The sequence below is a fragment of the Lissotriton vulgaris genome, chromosome 4_1 (assembly GCF_964263255.1).
Source record: "Lissotriton vulgaris chromosome 4_1, aLisVul1.2, whole genome shotgun sequence".
Lineage (NCBI taxonomy): Eukaryota > Metazoa > Chordata > Amphibia > Caudata > Salamandridae > Lissotriton > Lissotriton vulgaris.
The window spans coordinates 1,356,909,181-1,356,927,823 of record NC_141691.1 but is presented as its reverse complement, the minus strand read 5'-3'; the positions used below and the strand labels follow the sequence as shown (position 1 = coordinate 1,356,927,823).

Below are 18,643 nucleotides of genomic sequence, written 5' to 3'. Positions count from 1 at the left end.
GCGTACGCGCAGCGGGCGCGCCTATTGCGCGCCAAAGGCGCGCCAAAGGCAAGCCCGTCTGCGCCCGTCCGCGCCTGAACCGCGCCCAGCGCCAGGACCCCTGGCCCCCGACGGCGACAAACCACATGACAGACCTACGACGCCGCCCCCCCTCCTTCACTCAACGCCGGCCGAAACCCCGCCTACTACCGAGCCACCCCGAAACGCTCCCATGGACCCTTAACCTGCCAAGCATGCAAATTCACCTGCCTCCGGACCTGCACCGTACCCGACAAGCCGAGCACCAACAACAACCACCTCAAGTGCATCCTGCTCAACACCCGCTCGTCCACAGACACGCCGTTGGAACCTGCTCGACACAACGTCGTCAGACGTCGCCTTCCTCACAGAAACCTGGATGAAGGCCTCCTCAGCGCCTGACATCGCCATAGCCATCCCGGACAGATACAAGATCACCCGGAAGGACCGCGTCAACCAGACTGGAGGAGGCATCGCCATCGTACACAAGAACACCATCTGCATCACGACCAACCCCGACGACACCTTCACCGCCGCCGAACACCTCCACTTCCAGATACACACCGACCCCAAGACCACCCTCAGAGGCACCCTTATCTACAGACCCCCGGGACCACGCACCCAATTCAGCGAAGACATCGCCGACTTCATCAGCCCGCAAGCCCTCCCCTCCGCCGACTACATCCTCCTAGGGGACCTCAACTTCCACCTGGAGAACAACAAGGACCGCAACACCGCCACCCTGCTGGATAACCTCGCTAACCTCGGACTCAAGCAACTGGTGAACACCCCCACCCACTACGCTGTCCACACGCTTGACCCCGTCTTCTCCTCCAGCAAGCACATCTCCTTCAGCCACTCCACTGGACTCCATTGGACTGACCACAGCTGCATCCACTTCAGCTTCAGGAAAACCACGACCCACCCCCACCCGCAACAGGGTCCTCGCAGGAGCTGGAACAAGATCACCGCCAAACAGCTCACCACCTCCCTCCGCCAGAACCATCCCGCCAGCACAACAGACCCCAACGAAGCAGCCAGCAACCTCACACAGTGGCTCACCAACTGCGCAGATGACCTCGCACCACTGAAGGACCCTCCCAGCAGACCCGGCAGCAAGAAAGCCCCCTGGTTCACCGACGAACTCAAGACCTCCAAAAAGAACTGCCGCACACTTGAGAAAGCCTGGCGCCACGACCAGACCACGGACAACATGACGGCCCTCAAGCACGCCACCCGCAAACTCCACGAGCTGATCCGCACCACCAAGAAGACAGCATTCAAAGAACGACTGGACAACAGCGCCCACAACAGCAAGGAACTCTTCAGCATCGTCAAAGAGTTCTCCAACCCCAGCGCCGGAAACAATGATATCACTCCCTCGCAAGACCTCTGCGACTCTCTCGCCTCGTTCTTCCACCGCAAGATCGCCAATATACACAACAGCTTCGGCGCACTAACCACGCACCCAACCACCGAACCAACGCCCCCCACCACCACCCTCAGTGCCTGGACCCCGATCAGCACTGAAGACACCACCCGCACGATGAACACCATCCACTCTGGATCACCAACCGACCCATGCCCCCACCACGTCTTCAACAAGGCCGACTCCATCATCGCACCCCATCTCCGGGACATCATCAACACCTCCTTCAACACCGCCAACTTCCCGGAGACCTGGAAGCACGCCGAGCTCAGCGCCCTCCTGAAGAAACCAACAGCTGACCCCACCGACCTCCAGAACTACCGCCTCATCTCGCTCCTCCCTTATCCTGCCAAAGTCTTCGAAAAGACCGTCAACAGACAGCTTGCCGCCTTCCTCGAGATGAACGGATCCCTCGACCCTTCGCAGTCCGGCTTCCGAGCCAACCACAGCACCGAGACCGCCCTCATCGCAGCCACTGGCGACATCAGATCCCTATTCGACAACGGGAAAACAGCGGCCCTCATACTCCTGGACCTCTCTGCAGCGTTCAACACTGTCTGCCACCGCATCCTAGTACAGTGCCTCAGCAACATCGGAATCCGAGAGAAGGCACTGGAGTGGATCATCTCGTTTCTAGCCGGAAGAACCCATAGAGTCCACCTCCCCCCGTTCAGATCCGAGGCCATCAAAGTCATCTGCGGCGTATCACTCAGCCCAACCCTCTTCAACGTCTACATGAGCCCTCTCGCAGCCATCGCATGCAAACACAACCTCAACATCATCTCCTACGCCGACGACACCCAGCTGATCCTCTCCCTTACCAACGACCCCGCCACCGCCAGAACCAGCCTACACGAAGGGATGTAAGACGTCGCCGAATGGATGAAGAACAGCCGCCTGAAACTGAACTCAGACAAGACGGAAGTCCTCATCCTGGGATCATCGCCCTCCGCCTGGGACGACTCCTGGTGGCCCCCTGCCCTGGGCACCACCCCCAACCCAACGGACCATGCATGCAACCTGGGCATCATCCTGGACTCCTCTCACTCTATGACCAGACAAGTCAACGCCGTCTCGTCATCATGCTTCAACACCCTGCGCATGCTCCGTAAGATCTTCCGATGGATCCCCACCGAAACCAGGAAGACAGTCACCCAGGCACTCGTCACCAGCCGACTGGACTACAGAAACACCCTCTACGCCGGAACCACAGCCAAACTTCAGAAAAGACTCCAGCGCAACCAGAACGCCTCTGCACGACTCGTCCTGGACATCCCCCGACACAGCCACATCTCCGGCCATCTGAGAGACTTGCACTGGCTCCCCATCAGCAAGAGGATCACATTCAGGCTCCTCACCCACGCACACAAGGCACTCCACGACCTGGGCCCCAAGTACCTCAACAACCGCCTGACCTTCTACGCACCCACCCGCCAGCTACGATCGACCAGCCTCGCCGCCGTACCATTCATCCGCAAAGCCATAGCCGGGGGAAGATCCTTCTCCTACCTGGCAGCCAAGACATGGAACTCCCTCCCGATCCACCTCCGGCTGACCCAAGATCATCTCTACTTCAGGAAGCTCCTCAAGACCTGGCTCTTCGAGCAGTAGCGGACCCCTCCCCCCAGCGCCTTGAGACCCTTCCGGGTGAGTAGCGCGCTATACAAATGCCCATGATTGATTGATTGATTGATTGATTGATTGGGCATTGAGGTCATTTACAGTGTGATTGGGAGGCTGTGAATGTAATTGGGCGCTGCTTTTGGATTCTAGCTCAGTTAGTGGGATTTGTTTGATGTTCATCGACCAGTGTGTAGGTTTGATGGGTGGGGCTGGTCGGAGGGGGGGTGGGCAGTAAGATTGAACAGTATTAGATGGTGGTCTGTCCAGTCAATGGGTATGATGGATTGAATGGAGACAATGTCACTTCTGGTAATTATGGCATCTAGGCTAGAGCCTTTATTGTGGATCTGTTCATTGCCTGAGGTCGTTAAATTCAAGAAGGTTTTTTAAGGTTATGGGCTATGGTATCTTCTGTGTCATTCCAGTGCAGGTTGAAGTCACCTAGGAGCACGTTGTTGGAGTCAGTTAGGGAGAACCGTGTTATTAGGTCAGTTAGTTCTTCTGTGAAGAGTATGCGATCACCAGGAAGGGTGATAGATTTTGTGGAGTTTGGTAGGAGTGGTGTCATTAGTTGTGAGTTCGACTCCGAGGTATTCGAAAGTCGACTAGTTTAAGGACTCTATGGTATTAAATTGGGTTTAATCTCTGTGGATGATTGCTAGCCCGCCACCTATTCGGCCTGATCTGTCATGTCTAATGATGTAGTAGCTTGGTGGTGCCAGCAAGTCTAGTACAGTTGTTAAGTGTCCAGTGAACCAGGTTTCTGTACGGAATGCAGTGTTGATTCCATCAAGAAGTATAGTTTCAGCTATTTCTGTAGCGTGTTTAACCACTAATCTGCAGTTAAGGGGCATGCAGGTTAGGGAGTTATGATTATTGTTTGTGGTGTGGAGTGTCTGTATGGTGTTGTATAAAGTGGGTGGTCTGGGGGATTTGCGCGCTTGAGGGAGTCTATTTGTGCCCATGAGTAACCCTGCTTCAATAGGAATCGGAGGTTTTGGGCACGGTATGGTCTGTGGGACAGTCAACTCAAGGGAATGGAGGTCCATCAGGTGGGCAGTCTGAGACCTGGAGGTCATTTGTGCGGGTCGATTTCACTAATCTCAGATTGAGATTATGTGTTAATTTAGCCTGGATCGCAAGATCACTTTTTATTGGTGAAACGTTATTAGTTAGCGAGTCAAGTTGTTGTTCTAGTCATATCAGGAACAGGATAAGCATGTCGGAGGGGCTTCCTTTACTGTATGTAGGTGGATAGGTGTTTGGGCTCGTGTAAATTGTAGGCGAGTGAAGGGGACACTATGGTGTCTTCTGGGATGGAAATGAAGGGGGGTTGTATGGGCAGTGTGGGTGGCTCAGTGGCTCAAGATGTTGAGTTAGGGCTGGAGCTATCCTGTCCAATGTATGCATCACCTGGCTGTGTTTAGGTGTGGGTGTTATCGTGGGCGCAGTAGAGGTCAGACAATTGTCTTTCTTATGGTGTGTATCAGGTAGGTTGGCAGTGGTGCATAGTGTGGCAGTAGAGTCCTGGAGGCGACTAGGTATTTGGTTGACGGTCTAAGGTGGAAGGGAGTTGGGTGTTTGGAGAACAGGACCATCAGGTGTTACAACGCTGAGAAGTGTCGAGAAAGGTCAAAGGTGGTGAGGTGGTGCTCTGTTGTTTGAATTAGTATGTTACTTGTCCTGAAGATGGATATGAAGATTTTCCCTTTGTAGCTTTGGGAGGGGGCAGTAGTGAGTTTAGTTCCATAGGGGATGTTGATAGTCTTTGTAACTTGAAGGTGGAGAAGAAAGATGTTTCTCCATTTTACAGAGTGTCTAGAGTAGAAAATGAAGTCTGTTTTCTTATTGCTGTTGCGCACACTGTAGTAGATTTTTGTGATATTTAATGCTTCATGAGTAGGTGCTGAATCTCTTGAGCGCAGTGTCATATGGATTTGGAAAATTCATTGTGGCTGTTCCTAGTAATCGAGTCCCTGTCAGGATGGGGTAGATTACTGTGTATTATAGGCAAATGACCGGATTAAGGGGTCGGTGTTGTGGGGAGAGTGCATTCTGTTGGATGACTGGAGTACTGGTTACAAATGAAGAAATGGCAGTACTAAAAAGGGACTAACAAGCCTACTAACCAATCAGAAGCTGCCGTAGAAGAAACTGATTAAAGAACGGAACAAAGCACGGGTAGACCTTTTTTTAAATTTAGGTTGCGTTAGGGTCACGTTCTCCATTGCAGTCTAGACCTTAGAGAAGGAAGGGAGGGAGGTGCCCAACTCCATGATGCAACGTGTCTCCGGGACCTAGAACCTATGCTTGGTTGCATATTATCAATCGTTGGTACAGCGGGCACTTTCTGTGCAAAAAGGCTTGATATGACCACTATTATTAAGTAAAGCAGCACCAGATGTATTGTGGGAGAGTGGCAACATTGAGGGGCTCAACAATAATGGGCAGACCCTGGTCATGAGGGGTAGAAAGCAGCAATAGCACCCAGGGTCGCGATAGGACAGTGGGCCTTGGATCAGACTCTTTCAGCAGGTAGATTCTTTGAATTATGTATTTATTTATTTATTTATTTATTTATTTATTTATTTCAGTAATGTTCATCCATCAGCCTGAGACATTGTCCATGACATGTATGATCTGTCTACAGCCCTATTGCAGTGTCACCTGACTTTTAGTGTGTATCCTTCAGCTTCTCTGAGATGCATGAGGGGCAATTTTCAATCTTGTTTTGGAGAACTCGCCCAGTGGAATCAGCAATCATTCACCAGAACAAGCTTAAAAGAGCAATTTTCCTTTTCCTTTGGTGCCTTGTGTTGATCCAACATCAACGCAGGAAAAGTGGAGGCTACACTGCACCAGGGAGAACCTGTGACGCAGGGCTGAGAAGGAGCAGCAAAATCCAGGGTCAGGTGAGGAGCAATCGGACCGCAACACCCATTCAAACCCAGATGGAGGGATCCTTCCTCCACCAACGATTGACCCAGGTCACCGACGAGTGGGGGAGGAGCAATGCAAAAACATCACAAGTCGTATTACAGGGGAGCGGCAATGCTGCAGGGCTTAGCAGTAATGGGCAGCAGAAATAGTGTCCAGGCTCAGGTGCAGACAGTCGGCACTTCAACAAGATAGCGGGCTCCTACCCCAAATCTAGTCTGGCCAGAATTCAGGAGAAAACCTTTAACCTGTTGTCCATCCATCACAGGACCACTTATCAATGTACATCTGAATGATGGCCCTATGTAGGTTGGACATTCAAACTTATATATTTATTAAATTTTTATCCTGTGCAATACAACCAGGAAAAGACTGCAGCTCTGAACAGGAAAAAGTCAAAATGGCAAAGTGTACCTCTTCAACAATCCCTCGCTCTGCATTATGTTTTTCCTAAAGGCACCAGCAGGTGCGAAGGATGAAAAGGCTCAGCGGTAATGGACAGCAGTGATAGGTTCCAGGTCGGGTGTGCACAGCTGGCACTTCAGCAAGATGGCAGACTCCTACCTTCAATCCTCCTACATAATACAACATATTGCGAAAATGTTGCATGGAATTTTGAAAGATTGATTTATTGCAAATAATAAAATTCAGCTGTTTAGAGATTGGAAACTAGCAGGAATAATTCATTTTACCATCAATTATTCATCAATAAAGTCTAGAACAGTCATATGCAGTTTTTTGGCATTGAAACTACATTTCCCATAATGTCAGTGCTATGGAGCATGTGATGCAGCCATGTTGATTTCTGTAGCTTAGCTAAACCACACTGCACTTTGTACTACCAGTTTCATACTTACAAAGAACATCTGCTTCGTTATTTCTGTAGCAACTGCTGCAGTGAATAGACTGTTTACCTCTAACCATATGGATCGGGTGTGGCATATTAAGAATATTCTCATGATCTGATTCTGCACATGACTGAACCAATGTTTGTGAGACACTGATTTTGCAGGCTGGTGCATACCAGTAGAAGACTTCAATAGTTTTAATTGTAATGTATTGTTGAATTTTTGTAATGCTTTATTACCCTACACTGGGTGTTGAAACACATTTTCAGACAGGTAGCACACTTTTGGAGTGTGTGGTTGGCAGAGTGCTGTATTCCACATCCCTTTTTACTCATCCCAAGCCCTCTTCCTACAGCTATGACCTCCAAAAAAGTCTAAATCCTTCACTCTTCTATCCCTCCACTATCCTTTTCGATCAAAATAACAGACTAACATGTTCACTTCTCAAATTTCATATTTCACTACACTAATTCACCACTTATCCTTTATGGGTTCCGGAGTAGCGTGCTACTCGCCAATAAAGAGCTTCAACACCCCATCAGGGGTAGAAAGCGCTATATAAATGCAAACCTCTTTTCTCTCTTCTAACCCACTGCTACCCTTCTCTATCCAAATAACTGAATAACATATCCACCACTCAAATTACTTTTATATTTCACTATACTAATTTTCAACACTGATCCTTTATGGGTTCCGAGTAGCGTGCTACTTGCCAAAAACGCACTTTAACACCCCATCAGGGGTGTTGAAGTGCAAACCTTTTTTCCTTTTTCTATCCCTCCGCTATCCTTCTCACTCCAAATAACTGCCTAATATCCACCACTCAAATTACTTTCGTATTTCACTATACTAATTTACCACTAATCCTTTAAGGGTTTCCGGAGTAGCATGCTACTTGCCCAAAAAGAAAAAGTGCTTCAACACCCCATCAGGGGTAACAAGCACTATATAAATACAAACCTTTTTTCCCTCTACTATCCTGCTGCTATCCTTCTGAATCCAAATAATTGACTGACCTATCCATAACTTAAATCACTTTCATATTTGACTATACTAATTCAACACTAATACTTTATCGGTTCTGGAGGAGTGTGCTACTCGCGAAATAGCGCTTCGACGCCTTGTCAGGGGTAGTAAGTGCTATATAAATGCAATTACAATACAATACAATACAATACAATGTGGCACAATTTTAGTGTTGTGCATGAGTGGGTGCATAGTGCTCCTATCTTGTCTTGGGGCACAGCTCCTAATGTGATGAAGAGAAGGTGTGAGAGATGTAAGCAAATTATAAAAAGGCTAAAGCATGTAGGCCGCTACACATCTCAAGGCTAGCCAAATAAGCAGTGGGGGTTCTATGTGCATTTTCACCAAGAAAAAGGAGTAATCACAAAAGTCCCAGAAATCCATATTGGAACATCCACAGGGCAGAGATGCTGTCAAATGAGTAAAATTATGCCACATAGGAAAGAACATGAGTTGATGCCATGAACACTAGTAATGCATCTTTTTGAAAGACAGGGATAATGTCTACTGCTGTACAAACAAACCTCATGAACCTGTAAAGGAATATAAAGCAATCATAGTTGGCAATCTGAGCAGAAATGACTTAATCTTTAAAAGGCTAAGATTCCACCTTTTCCTACTAGGAGTTCACATCACAAGGCCCTTTCTCATGTTCCCAAAACCTCCAAAGTCAAACAAGTAGAATTTAGGAGATCCTAGACAGAGTATATCTCAGACTGTAGCCGGAATGGCACCCTACTCATACAAAGGTGAGAAGGAAGGGTTTGGTACCTTGCTGCCTTAACAGTGCTTGGTGAATTGACCTGCCCCAGGCTACCTTTTCATTCTCACTCCTTCATCAGAGAACCTTGCTCTTTCTAGCTTACATGACGAGGAATTCTCCTGCTCTACTAGAATTTCCTCCCAAGCAACTTTCACTCTCATTATTGGTGGTCAATGACATCTCAGGGTACATAAGAGAAAATGTGGCAAAAGGAGTCTTACCATTTCCATTGTTTCCCCTAACGCAGCATCAGGGTGGTTCTTTTTTTGTTCAATCGTAACCCTCGTGAGAAGTGGCTTTTATATGTCTCCACAGCTTAACTTTCATTCTGATCTCACTTGACTGGTCCCTTTCCACCCCCGCAAATAACTTTGCTCACCCTCTAGCAAGAAGCTTTCAATAAAAAACACAATAGCAGACAAGATATTTATTTGAATCTGGAAGCAGTGCTGGCACCTATCCATGAATACCAGAGCAGCAAGACATGCCCCCTGACAAGACTTACCCTTCTGAAGAAGCACATGTCAATGGTTAACAATCACTTCACTGTGCTTGTGCATACAAGAACCCACTTATCTGCAGTGAGTAAATGCTGCATGTACCATCATGCATGTGGGGAGAACTGGGAAAGTCTTACCAGCGAGTGTGACCTCGCACCCTCTTTGATTAATATTATTAATATGTACAGTGGGTGGCTACCTTTGTAGAAATGCTCATACATGCATACAGTAGTAATGACTTATAAATATTAATAATTTACAACCCCATAGACATTATTATTGTTTTAGTGCACCTTGATTTATCTGTGTGCAACACAACTGAGAATTCTTACCCACCTTCCTGGCATTTAACACAGGGCAGAAGCTGATCTCGAGGATTTCTTCATTTGCCATCAGGAAAGAACCAGTCTCAGACAGTGACAAAATCAACAAAAGCCAAGCAAATCTTACAAGCAGTGCATTAATTATTTTATTAATTTTCTCTTTTTTACATTTTGGGAAACATTCATATATTTACATTTTTAATTCAGTTCACACACAAACTAGATAGATAATCCTATGAAAATCCAGTTCATGACACCATAGAAAGACTCTCCATCCCTCTATCAAAATGCTTTCAACGTTGTAACCTTTTTTCTTAAAAAAAATCAAGACACTATTAAAATCACATTGAGGAATGCAGGTAGGCCAGCGATTTACATTCCAGTTATTATTGTAAAATAGGCAAACACTTGAAAATAAACAGTTAATACTCAAAAATAAATGTACTTTTCCAGAGAAGGTGACAACGCACACTCCAGTTTTAAAGGGAACACTGATTAAAAACTGAAATATATTACAAATAAATTAATTCATTTCTCTTTTCACATTTTAAAAATCCTAAACCCATTTCATCATCTTTCTTTACAAAAAGAAATATGAGTACTTTATGGAAACATCTGCAAAAAATATATTAAATATGCATTTCCTTTAAATTTAACACAAAACAAAACAAAAAAAAGACTTTCTTCACGGGAAAAAAGAGAAACACTCTTTGCATACCAATGTTCAACAAAATAATGACTCTGTCACCTTACATTAGGATAGGCTATGTTAGGACTTAAAAAATACAATTTACAATATATGGCAACATAGCAGAACAGATGACAGTAAAGTAGATGCTTATAGAAGCAAGCAAAGTGGTTGACTAGTGGCAAGGGTACAAGAGATGAAGATGTGTCTGGTTTTCACATATAGCATTTTAGCTGCTGATTTGTAGAGTATTTGCAGTTGAAATGTTGTACATACAAAAAACAGTAAGCTTAACGTGGCCAATGCGTCATGAACATAGCTTATAAGAATGGATGCTGGTCAAATACTTGCTGGAAAACACGAGTCTTGAAAAGAATAATACTATGAGCGCTTACTAGACTAGAAAGTCTTCATTTTCTAACAGCATAGCAAAATGATTCCAGTCCAGGTTCTAGAGGGAGCCAGAATGGAGCTATGACCCTAATAGAGCTCATGCAGCCACTTGTCAACCAATGCCTTAGCTTTGCTTTCACAAGTCTGGCAGCTGTGGACTATGAATCTCACTACAGGTTTTGTTTCTAAAATGAGGGTGCTGATAATTATCCAACTTCACACTTGTTTCAATATGTCTGAGACTGGCTTTTGTAGAGTACAAAACAATGTGATATAGCCTTTAATATAATTTAAAAAGATAATACGTGAAGTGTATTGTTTACCCTAAAAACCTGTAATTTCCATAGCATTCATGTTCTCTTCTTTGTCTGTTTAGCTTTTAAAAACTGTAAATATGGATCTTGCTGTGGTTGTGCAGGATGTCTTATCTATTAAATAGCCCTTATTGTGTAAACCACAGCAGTAAGCACATTGTTGTGCTTTATAAGAACATAATTTTTCAATGGCTTTTAGAGGTAGCAAAGTCTCTAAAGGTGTTCAAATGTCCCAATAAAAACCTTTGCTGCCAGAACCCGTCACCTCCTTTATTCCTTTAAAAAGAACATCAAACTAGCACCTGGCTCTGAGATTGTATAAAAAAGTTTTCTACTTGTGATTTTGGATGAGTTTTCAGAAATGTTGCATTTTTATTAATTTTTTATTATTCTTCAAGTGCCACTTTGAACATTTGTAGATGTGAAAATATGCATGTTCACAGACCGAAGCCAGTTCCTTCTAAAGGTTTAAAAACACGCTCCATGACCCTGCCCTGTAATTTACATGTTGTAAAGACTGTTATCATGCAACCCCATAGACAGAGTACAAAGCGGCTTCATGGCTCTTCATTTGTGTGCGTTAGTTTGAATATGTATTTTGTTCAATGCATGGGAAAACATGTAGCTGAATACTCAACAACATAAGATATCTTCTGCCCTTTTCATTGAATTTATGGGTCTCTTTTGTACTGTTGGGGTTCTGTAACTTGAGCATGAATGTACTATTCCTGATAATGCAAGTTCCATGAACTAAAACTTTAATGTCTAATGTTGACGACAGCCAAAGACTAAATCTCATCATACCTTATGGGAAACAACTTTTGACCTAGAAAATCGGGTTTGGCGTATCAACCAATGTCTTAACATTCAATAATCTTATATTGATAGCCACAAGTTTATAATAGAAATGATAATATAGACTAAGAATAACAAAGTCCCATAAAGGTAACTTTATCATTTGAATCAGAAATTGTAACACTCTTCGTGTTCTAGATGTGTATTTTTAAACTTTCCAAAGGAAGACTTCTAATGATGTACTCCTGCATTTGTTGAAATCACTCTTTACCCACCAGTTGCTGTATTTGTCCACTTTTTTCACGTAGGCCATGTTTACACTTTATTTAGATTTCTACTGTTTGCAAACTTATTCTGCCATTTTAAATATTTATCACGGGGAATTGCTTTTGTAAGATCACACTGGGACACCCAAAGGTGTGCAACAGTGTCTAATGATAGTCCGAGAAAGATGGCCTAGGAATTTGAGAACCATACAGAACAACATATTAGTTTTAGCTCTACAGTTCTTATGACCAACCATTACAGATTTTAGTTCTAATGACAGCAAAACAATGATTTCCAGTTGCATTTTTGGGGGCTCTGAAAGACCATTGACTATGACCAACTCAGATCAATGCAACAGTTTTTTCTCTTTTATATATCAGGTGAATTTTTCAATTCTGTAAAGAAATTGAGCCATAGACCCAAATGCACATTTTTGTAATTTGTAAGTTAAAGAATGATACTGAGTAATGTCGAGCAGGGATTTCTGAGATGATCAAACAGGTCTTTTGTTTGGTTACAAAACTCAAGTATTGAATTATGCAGTTCACTAATCTATGTGTCAAACAATCTCCTCCACCCCTTCAAACTCTGATCCAAAAGAAAACAAAAAAATTACCCTGAATGCCATAGATAGCAAGACTTCTGAATTGAACAGGTACAGAATAATACTCTCACTTAAGCAAATGCTAGTGTGAAAAATCAATGTGTTTATCCTGCTTGACCTGTCAATGTGCAGTTCTGAAACTTGCCACATCCCGTTATGAAGGATATGTCAACACAACTTTAATCAAAAATATGTTACTGAAAAAGGTACTGCCATGACTTAAAAATCTGTTCCAATTTTGTGGGATGATAAAGTGTGCATGCTGCCTCATTCTGTAACAGGATTCATCCTATCACACAACAGTGGTATCTGACAGATATCATCACTGTTAGTAGCTGAACGACTTGAAACTATATATTATTTTGTGTACTCATCCATAATAACTTCAACATTACCAAACCTAAGTACAATTAATATTGTGCAGGTCCCAACAACTCTTAGAAATGTGTAGTCGGATGCAAATCCAATTAGAATCTATCTCTATTGTACTACGTGAACTTCTCCTTAAAAGTAGCTGTTTACTTTATGCTGGCTTGCTCTTTGGTAATCTTGATAAGGTGGCAGAGGATTTTTAGATCTTTCACTTAGGAATATATTGTGTGGCTTCTAATGCTTTTCCTGCATATGGGAGGAGGATCCTGTTGCCACAGCTGTCTGCCTGGCTATATCTTGGGCACACAGTAGAAAGTAAGCTACTGTTATACAGTATGCTTATCTTTTGGGAGTTGAAAGTCCTTGTTGTAATGTTATACATTTTAGATGGAAGCAGCCTCATGCAGGTAAGATGCAAGCTGCGAGGGTTCAATGACATCTTCAGTTGCTCACTTACTAGGCAATATCCATTACTTTTCCAGAAAACCTACTGTTGTGTGCTGGAATCAGCAATCACTTGACCCTTTTAGAGTACTCTGTCACTGCAACATAGTGCTTTGCCATACCAGAGGCCATGTACACAATTTTAATGAATGAATGAGACTTGCGTGTCTTCCATAGAGCCTGTCTACATTCATTTTTTGTTTCCCCAAATTGTAAAGAACAATAACATTGGGATTAATATTCAGAGGAATCTGATGAACAAATAATTCAACAGTACTTTGCTCTCATCTTAGCTGATCCAAGACGTGCAAGGGAAAGTGACTATCCTGTGTTAAATATATACTTTGTGATAATTCAGGAGTGGTTAAAGTTTTTCTATCCCACAATGTGTAATTTTTTTCCAGTGAATTTCCGAAAAACATTGTTTAATCTATCATAGAATAAAAAATTAAAAAATTAAAATGGAAATATATGTAGTTTTATAAAAGGCCAATGTTTACCTTTCACATCCCTCCAACACGACAGGTTTTGATTTCACAAATGGGCTTAGTGCACATACTGATTGCAATTAACACTAGAGTCAGCATAGAAATGTAGGTGGTCATCAAACCACTTGCATTCATGGCACATTAAGGAAGATTCAGCTCGGCTGTGGGTGTCATAATAATAGAATTGGATGGTAGAAGAAAGTGTTGGATTTTTTTTTTTAATCCCTAAGCGATTCAATATATCGCAATGATATGCCTTGAACATTCAGAATAAAAAGAAGTCATGTATTAAAGACTGACATAAATTATGTTTTTGTTACAGACAAGAAGGGGAGTCCTGCCCTCCCACTCTGTTGCCAAACCCTGTATTCCTGTTTCAAAGGCTTTTAAACAGTGTCAATGGATCCTGCAGTGTAAGTGTCGGCACATGGCATTTTGCTTCTTAGATACAGTGATTTTGTTTTTAAAAACTGGATCTAAGCAAGTGGACTGAGTGAAGGGACCTATGTGTGGAAGATGGAAAGAATCATTGGTTGACATTTGTGAAACTAAAGTTTACCAAGAATTGCTGAGACCTACATTACTATACGCTTTTATTATTGTTAATTTTACCATGTTAAATGTACTGTTTATAACGTGGCCATGTTTGAAGTAGTTAAGGAGGCACACCCACTAAATAAAATCCACAATGTTTGTAAAAAAATTCAAATTTTCCTTTATTCAAGCTGGGAGACGCTTTGTTGTGCAAAGTGTATTGTTCAAAATGGCAGGTTATAAGCTAGGCAGTGTTGCTTTACATTTTTGCCACGGAGTTCTCTTCACCTTCTTGTTAACTGCAGAGTATGGCATGCAGGAAATGCGTTTTACAGATAAGCATATTTACCACACAGTGTTCCCCTAAAAGGGTACAGGTATATAAAAAAGACTCTTTGCACCAAAGTGGTGACAAAAATGTACTGGGATTTCCAAACAACTAGTGTCGCACAGAATACAATTGGATGTGCTGCCTACAACTAATTGATCATAGTAAAAAAATGTTTTCATTTATATATCATGTACAACATTTCATTTATAGGTTAGACAAATGTTTCCAGGTTCCAGAATAAGTCAACAAACCCCATTTGCTTTCACTAATGTCACCAATATATTACAACACGCTTGGAAAAGACAGTACATTGTAAAGCTAAACAATGTAATACTTTGAGATAAAACAGTAACCACTATTTTATAAGATGTCCCACAATATTCTTTGAGTGTGCCACCTCCTGTCCTGTCTTTAAAGAAAATCTCTTCTTGTTTATTGCCTTTTAAAAAACGTTATTTCCCTGGAAGATCGATTTTACAATCTTCTGCTGATGAACTACTTTTTAAATGTGGTGCAAATAAAATAAAAATGAGGCAGTTTTGTGCGGCTGACAGAAAGTGCAGGAAAATAGTCCTGCCGATTCATGGCAATTCTATGTGTCATCAAAAGGCTCTGCTTTTTTTTTACTACACGTGACTTAGCCTTTTCCCTTCCCACTGTCTAGAGCACGCGACTAAAACGCAGAAGAAAATGCGCCCTGTTTGTTGTTTTTTTACTGAATTTGAGCTCCAGCACTTTACATTGCTCACAAGGAAGACAGCAGAGTCCAGTAAACACTGCTCAATATTATTGTTTTTACCTTCAAACTATCTTATACTTTCTATTGCTGGGCTGCAAAATATTAACTTTAGCGATCTACAGTATTAAGCATTGCGGAAAGAAACTCAGAGGCTGGTCTTTCACGCATGCATCTGTAAGTTGAATTATGTAGTATACTAACAGAGGCAGCTCTCAACAAATTTAAAAGACAAGCTTAGTATTTGGAATTGACTTCATTCGATATAAGGGTAACTGCTATTGAGGACATTCAGAGCTAACATAGCCAGCATTTCTAAAAATGCATAGCATGCGAGAATATTTACTGTGCAATATTTGTACCATCTTAATGGCTATAAAAATATCTTGTGAAGATTGTGCCTTTCTGTTGCACATTCCACCGCACATATTTTTACAGGTGGAATGTGGTGAACAAAAAAAACTATTTTGTGAGTATACTTTGCCACATTGTAGGTAATTTTAACACTTGGGTCCCTGAGACCATCTGGTTCGCTGGCTTCCTCCATCTATAACATCTAAGCTTTCTATTTATATAATTCATGATTGACTGTCCCATGTTCTGTGCCACAGAAGATATTTAGTTGGTTGGTCAAGAGTCTGTCACAATGCAGGTTTGTAGGGTATCATTCTGCGGCAAAGGAGTTTTAACTACAGAAAATTTAAAATCAATGTTTCTTTCCTACACTATGATCAAGTATTGACTTCCAAGCATTATTTTTGTTTTTAGCGCTAGTGGATTTAAATCAGAATAATGCCCTTATGGAATGCTTGAGTTATCATTAATGGTATTATGAGAGACAAACAGGATGGTTTGTGGCTTTAGGAGATCGTTATACCTTTTTGTAATGTGTCTGTTAAAAGCATTATAGCTTTATAAAACATAATCGGTCCGTATCTCCTGCAGATATTGTATCACCTCGGGGGAATAAACTGTCTAAAATGTATAGAAATATTAGTCGTCATTGTAATGATGGACAACAGTTATCAGTATTGTATGCAGTGAGACCTGGGACTTTATTTATTTATTTTTCCCATTAGTGCAAAACTATGAAAACTCGCTTAAATTGAATTAGCCCCAGGAAAAAAATCAACCAATCACAGTCTGTTTTCTTAGATTTGAGTTGGCGGAAGTTCCCCAATTAAATGATTCCTTTTGCAGTTGACTGAGCATAGAGGTTTCGCATTTTGGATTAGTCTGGGGTCCCAGTTCTATATGCTGGATGTTAGGATTTTTTGTTTTTTTTCTAACATATGATTTTACACGTTTTTTTAATCAACATGAGGCACGATGACAACATTGATGCATGTGTTTAAAAAGCAGCATGATGCAATGGGCAAACAATTAAAAGCAGGGTTATAGGACAGAGCGTCAAGGGCCGACAACCACACCACACAGAAGTGGACTTTTAGTTGAGATCATTAAAACAATGATCACCAAGGAAGAGTGAGAAAGAGAGAAAGAGAGAGAGAGAAAAAGAGAAATAAAGATTACAAATAATTGTGTATTTTTTTGTTTTGTTTTGTTTTCAAATGAGGACCTAGGGCCGGGTAATGTGAGAGACTTCCCAGATCCTTGCAGTGGGGTTCATAGCCTGGTCTGGGCCTCTGGGATGTAGATTTCAATGCTATCCGCGCTCTCTGTGGCAGAGTTCTGTCGGACAGATGCGGCACGCTTGGCAGCCATCAGGCGTTTCCGGGCCTCGTGACGTTGTCTCTCTGTGCTTTCAAGAGATCTGTCCCGCACAAGTGGAACCTGACCCTTCGATGGCTTCTTTGGCACTGGAGGAGGGACCCTTCTCTCCTGATTAAAGCAGAAGGTTCATTACATTATACAGATCCTCTATGCATTGGTTTGCAGAACTGGGATATGCTGGCACAGTAGGTAATCAATACATTTTGGACAGGATATGTTAGATATTATCAGCTTTCTATACTCTGAATCGATATTTTTTTTTATCTCATGCAATATTAAAAGAGGTATAACTTTAATGGAAAAGATAGCATTTTATGCATAGCTTTCACAGAAGCATGTTTTAATCGCCTGTTAGAGGAAGGATCCAAAAGATTGCTCCTTACAACAAAGGTCTCCATGAAAGTGCAAGTTCAAGTTGTTTTGAAGAGGAAAGCAAGAGCTCATACTTGTATCCACTTTAGCATGGTAACAGTAATGTGATTGGTGGGAAGGTATGGCATGTCTGGAAGTCAATACATACCAGTGGAGAGTAAATGGAAACGTCATACTCTAATATACACCCTACCCTTGTTGCTATGATAAAAGCTTTTTACTAAAGGAATAATATGCACCAAGGGAAATCAGTATTCATGATTCTGTACTCTGCTTAGCAAAGCACTACTACTGGCAATTTTCATTAAACGGTGGGGAAGCAAACACACATTATATTCCCATATAAATTGTCTAAAAGCTGAACAGTCTATATAATGAAAAGTTGATTATCCAGTGACAATAGGCATGGACCTTATGTGAATAGTAGGAAACTTTCTGCAGTATTTTGCAGAATCTTTCAATAGAATCCAGACACATTTTACCTCCACATCAGTCAAAACACTGTTTTCATGCCAAATTAGATTGGGTGGTCTCTTACTGAGAAATTCAAAGCATCCTCTCCTTACACCTAATTTAATTTTGGAAAATTCGATTTCAACCAACAGGCTTCGTCTCCAACAGACTTTGAGGTAATCAGACTAAATTCCTCATGATGGGGAAAGTATATATTTTTTTTATAAATCTGGGAAAATGTAATTCTTTAATTGAGAGGCCATCAACTCTTTAGGCATTAGCAATCTTTTAAGAATATAACTGCATCCTAGACAGAAAACGTAAAGTAATTGTGGATTCATGTGTGCATGTTGGCAACCATCTCCAAGATGAATAGACTTACTGCATTACGGCTGTCAACTTGAAGTAAATACATGTTATCTTTTCAATTAAAATAATGTAGTGCTTATTCAGATGAGAACTGAATTGTAAAAATGTCAAACATCTGAACTGTGTTCCATAAATTCCATGGGCATCTTCCAGCCCACTACAAATGGAACTATCAATGAGTGTCTGTTTTACGATCCAGTAATACCACTTAGAGTTATATAGAGCAACATACATTTTGCAACTCCCAAATCAGTGGAACATTACCCACTTTTTGAAAAATTA

The 18,643-nt window shown here is 42.3% G+C and overlaps 1 protein-coding gene across 1 annotated transcript in view; it reads right to left on the bottom strand.

Annotated features, from left to right (window-relative positions):
* Positions 1-9,590: 9,590 nt before the first annotated feature.
* DLGAP1 (DLG associated protein 1) overlaps positions 9,591-18,643 on the bottom strand; it is a 621,409-nt gene continuing 612,356 nt past the window's right edge. The window contains exon 10 of the mRNA XM_086965589.1: positions 9,591-17,275. Within this exon, the coding sequence (XP_086821715.1) occupies positions 17,060-17,275 (216 nt within the window). The 3' untranslated portion in view covers positions 9,591-17,059. The remainder of the gene's footprint in view (positions 17,276-18,643) is intronic.